General features: G+C 42.1%; 2 protein-coding genes across 15 annotated transcripts in view; one reads left to right on the plus strand and one right to left on the minus strand.

Annotated features, from left to right (window-relative positions):
* FGFR1OP2 (FGFR1 oncogene partner 2) overlaps positions 1-6,625 on the minus strand; it is a 13,869-nt gene extending 7,244 nt beyond the window's left edge. The window contains exons 1-3 of one of the 8 annotated variants that reach the window (XM_006035572.2): positions 6,464-6,625; positions 2,666-2,802; positions 1,553-1,670 (exon numbers count right to left, since the gene is read on the minus strand). In XM_006035572.2, the coding sequence (XP_006035634.1) occupies positions 1,553-1,670; positions 2,666-2,800 (253 nt within the window). In that variant the 5' untranslated portion in view covers positions 2,801-2,802; positions 6,464-6,625. Of the gene's footprint in view, positions 1-1,552; positions 1,671-2,665; positions 2,803-3,435; positions 3,619-5,025; positions 5,275-6,221 lie in introns of those variants that run through there. The other 7 variants (XM_025191741.1, XM_025191740.1, XM_025191738.1 and 4 more) reach the window with 7 other exon arrangements.
* An 86-nt stretch (positions 6,626-6,711) lies between these two features.
* Positions 6,712-11,373, plus strand: part of INTS13 (integrator complex subunit 13) — a 42,571-nt gene continuing 37,909 nt past the window's right edge. For 3 of the 7 annotated variants that reach the window (XM_006035573.3, XM_025191733.1, XM_025191736.1), the window contains exons 1-2: positions 6,714-6,983; positions 9,627-9,858. In XM_006035573.3, the coding sequence (XP_006035635.1) occupies positions 9,634-9,858 (225 nt within the window). In that variant the 5' untranslated portion in view covers positions 6,714-6,983; positions 9,627-9,633. Of the gene's footprint in view, positions 6,984-9,626; positions 9,859-11,373 lie in introns of all 7 variants that reach the window. The other 4 variants (XM_025191735.1, XM_025191734.1, XM_025191732.1 and 1 more) reach the window with 3 other exon arrangements.

Here is an 11,373-nt window from a genome sequence, read left to right on the forward strand (position 1 = left end):
CCTGCATCCTCTGTCTCTCTGTGCCAGCTGGCAAGCAGCAGCAGCACAGAGTCCCCGCTCCCACTGCTGATGCGGGCATGGCAGTGTTGGGAACAGAGTCCCCTTCTGCCTGGAGTGAGCTGTGCCTGCATCGCACCCCCCTGCCTGGCACCAACTGGGCAAGAGGCAGCAGGGCAGAGCCCCTGCTCTCAGCACTGCTGCGCCTGCATCAGTGCTGGGAATGGGTGCTCTGTGCTGTTGCCCTTTGCCAGCTGGCATGGGGGCGGGGGGGAGGGGCCCCACAAGTGCTACCTCCGCTTGCCAGCCAGCGTGAGCACTGCTGCGCCCACATCCTGTGCCCCCCTCAAGTCCCACACCCCTGCCCCAGCTGGGCAGCTTGTCCCAGCCCTAGGCATAAACAGCACTGGAAGCAGGGGCTATGCCCTATTGCCACTTGCCCCATTCCACCTGGAGCAACTCCCTCCCCCAACCACAACAGATTTACCCGCTGGAAGCAGCTGTGTCACTTGCCTGTTTAATCTATGAGCAAATTGCCAAACCTTTTCCAATCCGATTTGGATGCTTCAAATCGATTCAGAGCTTATAATTGGTCTCCCGATTCAATTCAGAGATTCAGTCCCCGAATTAGGCCGAATTTCCTCCGAATTGAACCGACTACTGAAGCTTTGCACAGCCCTATTCCAACCTGTGCACCCAATCCAGTGTATGGGGCCATGCTAGCCAGTCTTCGGGGCTTCCCATGGGCCTGGAAATTTGGCAGCAGTGCCACCACTAAATTTTCCAACTGGTACGAAACCCCATGGGCCAGGTGACTCAACACCAGGGTTGAGGACCGCTGCTCTATAAAATGTATTTGGACTTTATATATGGCAAGCTTCTCCAAGGGTATTTACATTGATAACATTCTTGATCAGCTACAATTAAGGCTTTCAAAGCCTCTTTTTAAGAGAAATAAAGTGGCTGGAGCAGGGTGGGGACCTTACCTCTGCATGAGATATTTTATGTACAGCTATATCTGGAAGCAAATTAGGCTACTGTTGGGCGTGTAACTTTGTGGAAAATGTGTCTACATAAAAATGTTAAACTACCAAAAATTTAAGATCAAGAATGGCAAAGCATTTTAATACATAGCGCCAGCTGTTAAGGCTTCTGAGAAGTCAGTTTTATGATATCAGTGATAAATGGAAAAAATAAAGATTTTTTCTTGGCAGCAAACTAAATATACTAAATTTAATAGGAATGGATGATATCTATCTTTTTACCTGGTTTAAAAACTAAGAGCATTAGATCTCTGGAAAAAGTACAAGCAAAGCCATTTCATAAGGCAAAACACATCTGAATTTTTATTCACCATTTTGACAGAGCTGAACTTTCTATATGTCACAGTTTGCGACTACATTATGACTGATTTTATGTTAAGAAAAATCTAAGATCAGAAGGAAGAATCTCTTGGGGAAAACTTACGCTGATAAAACTAGAGACATGCCTGTCCAAATTTCATGGGTGCAGGTCAAGACTTCCCCCCCTCCAAAAACAAAATATTAAACTTCACCTTTATTTTCCTGCTGCAATTCCCTTATTTGCCTGTTTTCCTGCTGGATACCCATCACTAATGAAGAACGAGGCCGATGTCTTGCTACCTCATTAAGCTCTTGAATTTCTTCTTGATACTAATTAGAGTTCAACAGTCATGTTAAAAGAATAATATGTATGTGAATGTAAGCAATTATCAACAGTGACTAATATCATTTAAAATTTAGCATCTGGGGCCAATATTAACAACATTTGAGATACTTGTTATTTAATTAAGTAACAATTAATTGAAACTAATTTTAAGGATAGCTTTTTGTACAGAACATACTGCATATACCAAAATTGACTGCAAGAATAATGTCTCCTAATTGGTCTCCAAATTAAGAGTACAGTAAGATTTGCATTCCAAACCCTACTGTATCCTGACCATGCTAAATTCACTTCAAATCCAACAATGTTACCTTCATCTAGAGTCATGAAAAATCTATAGTTTTACTACCTTACTAAGTCATATCAATGTGACAGGATGATCTTTCTAATTAATACCAGAGAACCTTGTTTTGCCCCATCATTTAGTAGAAGCTGAGGCTAGTGATACCCCTTGATTATGAAACAGAAAATGAAAATTGTTACCCACTAAAAAAATCAGTTGAACTAGCTATTTGATTCAGATGATGAGAGAGTAGAAAGATAACACACAGCAAGAGAAAATAAGACTGCATGCTTATAAAAGTCTCAGTGTGGTTAATTTTGGATGTCTGAGCTAATAAAACAAAAGAATACATACTTGGGGAAGAGAAGCCTACAGGCATCATAATTTTTATGTTTTATATAAAAAACAATTCTACAAACCCTTAAGCACATATTTAACTTTAAGCATATACATTGTTTACTTTAGTCCCAATCTTAAGAACAAACAACTTGTTCATAGGATCACAGTAACCAAAGCGAGAAAAGACCCATTTCATTAGAGAGTTCATACTCATGTGGCAGCCATCTAGAATGTCAATAGAAGAGGTATCTAAATTAGAGTGATCTAAGTTAATAGCATTCAAGATTACCTACATCAGTCTTAATGGTGATATCTCAGTTTCTTCACTTTTTAAAATGAGTAAGCAAATGAAAAACAAACCTGTTTCATTGCTTCTACCCGCTTGTTGAGAGCAGTAGTTTGTTCAATAAGAGTTTCTGCTGCATCATCATGCTCCCTTAGCCGCTCCACTAGTGCTTTGGCATCAGCTAGGGCTTTCTCAATCGTGCAACTCATTTCTAAAAAATTGTAAATGTATCACTTTAAAAGCAATCACTACTTATCATACAATAGTACAATCCTAGTCATACTTGCAACATCAGTTTTTTAAAACTTATTCTGTAGCTCTTGGATACATTCTTTCCCTCATGAGCAAAAAAGGGAGAAATATTCAAAACCTTGTTTTCTTCCTTGGAAACAAGAACAATTTGCAACTCTCATGAAACCCCAACAACTGAGTAACTAGTGTTGCACTGATAGAGATTTTTGGGGCCAATACCGATATACGATTTTTAAGGAGGCCAGTATGGCCTCCTTTTTAAGCAGCCAGTATGGCTGATCCCAATCCAATTTCTGATACATTGCAGAGAGCTGCCTCCAGCTGGTAAGTCCATTGTAGTGAGGGAAGGGGCGTGGGGGGCAGTTCAACCCCCCCCCCCCCCCCCCGAGGGAGGGGACAGGGGCATGCACTGCCCAGCCAGGGTGGGGCACAGCATGGGACAGACCCCCAGCTTGTTTAGGGTGGGGGGGAAAGCAGCTCCCATGGCTGCGCACACCATGGGAGGGTACAGGTGGGTTTGTGCCCCCTGGATCTGCATGGGGCAAGTGGGCTGCAGCTGTGCGCTGGAGCCCTTCCACCACAACAGACTTACCAGCTGGAGGCAGCTCTCCACGCTGCTGGGCTGTGCTCCTTGCCAACCGAGTGCTGCGTGCACGCATGGGCGTTTATCAGCCAAGTTATCGGCCCCATTGGGCCGATTTTCAGTACAACCAATTTTCTTTATATCGGTACCAATCCAATATCAAACCAATGTACTGGTGCATCTCTATGAGTAACCTTCATGCACCTTTAATTCAGAAAATTCAAGACCATGAGCCACGGACAAGAGCCAAAAGGAAACTTCAAGGATCCAAGTTGTTGAGAAAACGTGATTTATGCATGGCCTGTGTGAGAGAAGCAGAAAAAGTGGAGGAAAAGAAAAAGCAGCAGCAACATTGCAAAGGTTAATGGAAAAGATGACAATATTGAAAAATCTGAGTGTGTCATACCACACAACCGTTTTGAGATGGCAGCTACATATCTGGAAGGGGAAATCTAATGCTGTGCAGATGCTGAAAGTCTTAGGTTTTGGTTTGTTTGTTTTTTTTTAAAGAATTGCATGTATGGAAGAGGCAGCTAAAATGACATAAGTAAAGTAACTCAAAATGTTTAAAAGATCAAGAGAAGATTTTAATTTATGTCTAAATACAGTGACCTCAGCTATCATTGCATGGAAAACACCTAAAAAAGCAGAAACTTTTTCAGCAGTTGAGAGCAACACAGCAATTTAGGACAGGAAATGAATGTAGTTCATTCAATTAAAACATTATCTAACTGCAGCAGGTGTGACCAAGCATGGGTTACAGCTAAGCCTGAAAAACATTTCCACCTACTCAAATGCCACAATATTAATTTCCTGACTGGTTATGTTACATGGCTAGTCTAGGCACAGATTAGTTTTGTTTCTTTTTTTTTTTTTTAAAGATTTTGAAAGAGTCTTTTCAGACACACTTGAGTTCTGAGGCTGGCAGAATAACTGACACTTTTTCCATTCAAATAAAATACGTAATTTTTTCTGAACAGTGCAACAATAAAATAGCAACGTTTGTATTTTGGCATTGTTACAGACCTCATTAGAGAAAAGTGCATCAACCTGCCTTGTAGAACAGTCTAACAATTCAGAAAACTACTTCTGTAACTGCTTAGTAGACATTCACCAAGGGGGGAATTCTCAAACGCACAAAAGGCCAGTTAGCCAACAAACTGCCACTGAAAAAAAATCACTTTAAGTTGAGTATCCGTCTTAAGTTTCCTTGGCGGGGGAGGGGGAAGAGGAGGAAATCAGTGTCTTCAGTTTTAATTAGCTATATAGAGAGCTTAATCATATAGATTTATTTTTTAGCTTCTATATTCATTTTCTTTCTAGAAAAAAAGCACATACACACATAGCTTTGCCAACTTCCCCCAATGGTTGGCTGAGCTGTGAAAAACCAAGTTAGCCGAAGTCATGCTAAGTTTAAACACAGCTCTTTAATTCATTTCACAGATCTCCCCGAGACACTGGGAAAAATGCTTACACTAGCAAATTCAATTTTTTCCAGAGCTTATATAGCTGTCTTTGTCCATTGTTAATCACTGTCAATTATGTCAAATTTTCTAATTCATCTGCCACTTTTTAGTAAGGTAATCAATTCTGCCCTACCTACATATCAAGAGAAAGAGAAGTTTCCTGATGTTCCAAGTTAGTGCAATGAAGCCACACATCCTGCCTTGACAGAGCCCAACACATCCACCAGGAAGCCTGCACCATTCTACTGCAGGAGCACAGAAGTCTAGCTACCAGTCTGGGCTGCACACTGTAAACAAAGGTCTTACCATGAAATAGGCATACAACTCAGTCCACAGACAGGAACTTATTAACGAAATATATATCCTCCCCAGTTTCACCTATCGATACACCCCCTCCCAGTTTTATTTATACAGTGACACCCACACCCAGCTTTATTTATATATATATAAAGTTTATTTCTTTATACTTATATATACACGTATATAGGTATATAAAATACACACACAAATATATACACATACACACAGCTTTATAGTTTTATACATACAGTTCTATATATGTGTGTATGCGCACACACACGTGTATAAAAGCTGTATTACAAAACTGCATATACACACAGCTTCTATACACACAGTTTTGTGTGTGTATATACACACACGCAAAGCTACCTTTTACAGTTTGTGTGTATACCCAGATACACATGCACACAGCTTCTATACACACAGTGTGTGTATAATCACCTCTACCCCAAGAGTTTTGTCTGCCTATTTTATGTACGCACAGAGCTTAGTGTACACACACAACTGTATATATACACATATATACTCTCTCTTTGAGAGAGTCCAGAGAGCCACTCGCATCATCAAAGGGCAGGAAAACAGGCCTTATGATGAGAGGCTGGGAGCACTGGAATTCTTCAGCCTGGAAAAGCACAAGCTCAGGGGAGGGGGGGGGGAACATGACGGACACACCTGGTGGCAGCCTATAAGTATATAAGGGGTGTACATCAGGATCTGGGGGAACACCTGTTCACCAGAGCGTCCCAAGGGATGACAAGGTCAAACAGTCACAAACTGCTCCAAGACCATTTCAGGCTGGACATAAGGAAGAACTTCTTTACTGTCCGAGCCCCCAAGGCCTGCAACAGACTGCCGCCAGAGGTGGTTGCAAGCACCTACTCTGGACTCCTTTAAGAGACATTTGGACGTTTATTTTGCTGGGATCCTTTGACCCCAGCTGACTTCCGGCCCCTGGGGCAGGGGCCTGGACTCGATGATCTTGAGAGGTCCCTTCCAGCTCTAATGTCTATAAAATCTATATATGCATACACACACACACACGCTTCCTCCCCACGGTCCGGTTCAGCCCAGTCTCCCAGCCCGGACACACGCGGCTCCATCCCACAGCTGGGCCATTCTGGCCCCGCGACAACCGGGCCTGCAGAGACATTAAATCCAAATCCGGGTTGCGCCCCCCGCCCCGGCCGACTCACTCATGCCTGGCGGCGCCAGCAAAACCTGAGCCAGGCCGGGCCGTGATCGGGGTCACCGGCCGCGGGAGCCGCGCGTACCGTGGCGCCAGGCAGCCCCACAGGCGGGGGGGGGGGGGCCTCCGCGCACCCCGCCGCTCCCACTCAAACCGCGATCGCTGCCGGAACACCACTTATCGCGATACTTCCCACTCCTCGGTTTATTTTTTTTGGTTTGTTTTTTTTTAATATCCCCTTCAACCGCATTCCGCGAGACTTCGAAATCCCATACCAGCCCCAGGCACGGTCAAATCTACTAGCTATGAAATAGCGCGAGAGTCCCATGCCGAAGGGTCTAAGTCTCGCGAGACCGGCGAGAAGCTGAGGGGTAGGGGGCGCTGGTGGGGAGAGAGGGGCTCTGGTCACGGGGATCTCAGTGTCGCCGTGAAGGTGTCGGAGCGTTAACTGGTATTTCACACCGGCCTCTTCCCCCTTTCTGCGCAGCGCCTGTGGGGTGGGTTATGGAGGGCAGGCGCCTGCCCGCCCCGCCCCCCTTGTGAGCGACATTCCCCCCTGCGAGCGGCCCCGGGACTTATGCACCAGAGGCGGATCCGGTCAAAAAGTAAGAGGGAGTGAAAGTCCCCCACCACTCTTTTTTTGTTGCAACACGGCCCGGGAGTGGGGGGCAACGGCGCATGCGCACTAGCGCCTCCCAGACCTCCCACCTCCCCGCTAACGGCGGCCCTCACCGTTTTAAAGGAAATTTAAAGGGGGCGTTGGAGGTGGGGGTTAGGTTTCAAATTCAACTGATTAAATGTAATGCCTCGACTGAAGCATGGGGTGACAAGGCTGTTTGGGTAGATGTGATAGCTTTTATCAGACCACCTAAATAGTTGGGGAAATTGTTCTTTGCAAGCGTTTAGGCACAAATGCCTTTCTTCAGGCAGAAGGAGAGTCTGCGGAAGCATTGAGTTTAATGCCTCAACTGATGGGAATTGTGGCTCGTGGTAGCGGTGATATCTCTTTTTAGACCAACTAGATTTCTTTAATTAGAAGATAGCTTTCGGGCACAAATACCCTTCTTCTGGCATTGGAGAAAGGATTGTAAAAGGATCAAGTGATGGGAAAGTCTTGACACATCTCTGCCCCTGGGTCAGGCTGCCAGGGGAATGTGTCTCTCTGTCTCTCTCTTTTGATTTTTTTAAAATATCTAATATTAGACAGCATTGAGTTAAGTAGCCAGCAAGGCAGGTTGCTGGACGGACCAGGGACTGTGGCTTTGCAGACCCTCTGTGGTGTGTGTTACGTGATAGTCCAGTGTAAAGCTCATTGAACAAGCTTTAGTTTAAAGTGCTCCACTGCCATTTTTCAATGCAGGGATGCTGATACCTGTGACGCTGGAGTCTGCTGGAGTGCGGTAATTACCATGCGCTATAATTACAGCGTAGGTGCTCTTAGTGGTTGACAGACTTGGTGATTGTGGACTAGCCCTTCATTTTCCATTGGTTAACTGATTAAGAAAAAGGTTACAGAAGACTTGAAACTCCTTCGTTACCCGCCTAGCACAAGTGATCCCAAATAGAAAGATCTTACGCCCAGAACGGAAAGGGATGTGGGTGATTTTTTTTTAAAATGTTCTTCCTTCTAATCATTGTCAGGCTGGGTGCATGGAAGAGCTTGTTGTCAGAATAAATTGAAAAGTCAGATTACAAGAGACTCCAGGTTTGAGTTCAGGATTGTATTGGTTTGCAAAACCTGTGTGTGACTATGTGGCCAGGATAATAATTTTAGCTCCCTGGGAATGACTGGATACAAACTTTGGGGAAAATGTAAGTATCCAAGGTCAGATGCACAAGTGTGGCATATTTAAGTATCTCATTGCAGCTTTAGGCAACTTGTGTGACTTTAACGTTGAAATTACAGCTGTGGCAAAAATCAAATTTTAGTTTGACTGCACTGAAGAATGTCATAAACAGTGTCCATGTTAGATTCAAGAAATAAGCAGCATAAGCTAATCTATAATTGGAGAGAATCGTGATCTATAATGGAATTGTGATCTCTCTGCCTAATCGAGATCTATAATGGGAGAGAATCATGTAGCATTCTGGTAGCACTCTTCAAGTTGCACTCAGTTTTGTTGAAGGAGAAGCAGCCTTGTGGTGTATGACTCTTAAAGGACAGGGTCAACTTGAAATATGGCCAGCTTCCAACAATGACTTAAAAATACGGTTCAGGCAATAACTTAATGCTTTCAAGTTCCTGTGGAGTATTTTTTACATTACAGTTGCATTTTCATACTATCTTAAAAGTTTTTCCTGCCTATGTTGTGCAAAGACTGAGTCAACAAAAAGTAGTGTCTCTATAGAGCTGAAACAGAGGAACTGATAATTCACAAGTAAATTCTGCAAAATTTGCCAGACTGGGGGAAAGCTTCTATGCTAGAAAGACTCAGTACAGTAGATTCCCAGTACGGTGCCTGTGGGCACAGTGGTACCCTTTGAGGTTTATTTAGGTGCCTGCACACATTTTCACAATCAGTAAAAATCATTATTCCAACAAAAAATGCTGTCACTGCTGATTTTGAACTCAAAACAGCAACACTTCAAAATTCTCTTTGCTGGCTGTATGCAACGGCTGCCAAAATGAGACTAAGTGAGGCTGACTGACGCAGTGATGGAGTGGCACTTGCTATTCCCTTCCCAGTTGAAACCAAGCACATGCGCATATCCAGGAATTACCTTGATATTGGCTTGCTTCTTTTTCTCTTAAATTCGAATGTGCCCTTGGGCACACAAATGTTGGGACCCCTGCTCTAACTCATTTTAAGAAATTATATTTTAAAGATAGATTTTAAATACAGAAGTAATTATCAATTCCTGTTAATTTTGTCTTTAATTCTTTGAGGTAGGAGTGAAAAAAATGTAATATCAGTATTTGCTTTCTTCACCACCTACCTCATTTTTTCTTTTGCTGCATAAAAATGCTATATTCCTAGACACACATCTTGTATATCAGGTTTTTAGTTTAGACTGATTTTTTTTTAAATATCAACCATAATTCAATGAATGTAGTTGCATAAGATGAAAATAATTGCGAGTTATTAAGCATAGTCTTGCAAAGAGGAGTTTCATAGTAAGGTCAATGTTTGCATACCTAGGATACTTTATAAACTTGACAATAACATTATAGATATAGCAACTGATGAGAGAAGACTACTGCAGTTTTTTTTTGTCTAACTGCTGGATGTTTTTTGTTGTTGTTTCAGGAAGAAAATGAAAATTTTCGCTGAGTCCCATAAAACTGTGTTTGTTGTGGATCATTGCCCCTATATGGCAGAATCTTGCAGACAACATGTTGAGTTTGACATGTTAGTGAAGAATCGGACCCAAGGAATTATACCTCTGGCTCCCATCTCAAAGTCGCTATGGACCTGTTCAGTAGAATCGTCTATGGAATACTGTAGAATAATGTATGATATATTTCCTTTCAAAAAACTGGTAAGTGCTTTTAGAAATACCAGTTATAGAGCCATATTATGATGGGATGTTTTCTCATTTTAATGTAAGCCATTTAATATTTTTAAAGATTTTTGTCACAATAAAAAACAATATTGTTCAGTCATAAAAATTGGAAATTAAAAAAATCTAACTTTTTCACTATTTAAGATGTAGATTTTACCCTCTTACTTTATCTAGAAGAATAACAGTATTGGGTTTCACTGACAGTTTTGGGCATTTTTATTTTCTGGATATTCTGCTTGACAGCTCAGAACTTTGGTTATAAGCAGTATGTCGAAGTTTCCATGCAAACTGCAAATCTTGATCCCACCAAACCATTATTTTTTTTCAAAATCCAGATTTTTCATGCTAGCAAATTTTGATTTACTTTTTGTAAGGTTAAAAATTTTAATTAAAAAAAGTAGTAACTATTACCTGGAAAGTGGCAGTTTAGGATGGGCAGGCACATATGATTTCTCTGCATTAACATAGGAGCTAGTAGTAGACAACAGGGTATTTACACAAGAGCTGGTGGACTAGTTAGGCCTGCTGATGTCTATTGGAAGATACCTGACTCAGGTATTAAAATGACAGTAAAATATACTTTTCTGTACAACTTTGTGTGCCAGGCTGGTAGTTGTTATAGAACGGAAGACAATGCCTTCTAGCTTGTAGGTTTATAAGACTGTTTGTTTTTTTTTCATTGCTGGAGAAAAGAAAAATGTAATTTTGCTGTAGGTAGCTGAAGTATACAGGTTTCCCTTGCCAACCACAGGGGTTAGGTTCCTGAAAGTTCCTGTGGCTGGCAAAACTGGCAGGGCTGTGGGTGAGGGGCACCAGCAGGGCTAGAGGAGCCATGAGATTTACTTTCTGGCTGTAACAAACCCCCCCCCTCCCCCCCCCGCACTTCTCTGAAGCGTGGGTACTCAAAAGGTGGTTGGCAAAACTGTGGTTGGTGAGGGAAACCTGTAATCAATCTGTAATCAATAAATGTGTGCTGCTGTAAGAAGTTAAATTGTCTTAAAGTATTTAAAGTTCGTTAAACAAGAAAGCATTTCCAAAGGGCTTCCAGTGGCATAATAACTAGCGTACAAACCAAAAAATTAATTTACATTCAGTTCTTTAAGTAATAAAAATAGCCTAAAACACAGGACTAAAACAGGCCTTTTCATTCTTGTTAACTCATTTTACTGTTTTGGGGGTTAAGCCATTACATTTTGGACAAAAGCAGAGAGTTTATAGTGCATCACTTAGTCTGCTTTACTTCTGGCAGGCACCCATTCATTCTGTTGAAATCAGACAGTTCATTTCTGTGATTTTTATGGTTCTTTCATCTAACTTAATAATCAGAATTTCCACAGCTGCTTCTCTACCCAGGACTCATACTTGGCACATTCATTGTACCCAACATGACCTCTCATTTAATATTCCAGTGCATATAACATTAAATCCTATAACAGATCCATATACTTATCTTTTAGAGTTTTTTTTTATTTTTAGATTAATGCACTTTGG

This window comes from Alligator sinensis, unplaced genomic scaffold, assembly GCF_000455745.1.
Source record: "Alligator sinensis unplaced genomic scaffold, ASM45574v1 scaffold696_2, whole genome shotgun sequence".
Classification (NCBI taxonomy): Eukaryota; Metazoa; Chordata; order Crocodylia; family Alligatoridae; genus Alligator; species Alligator sinensis.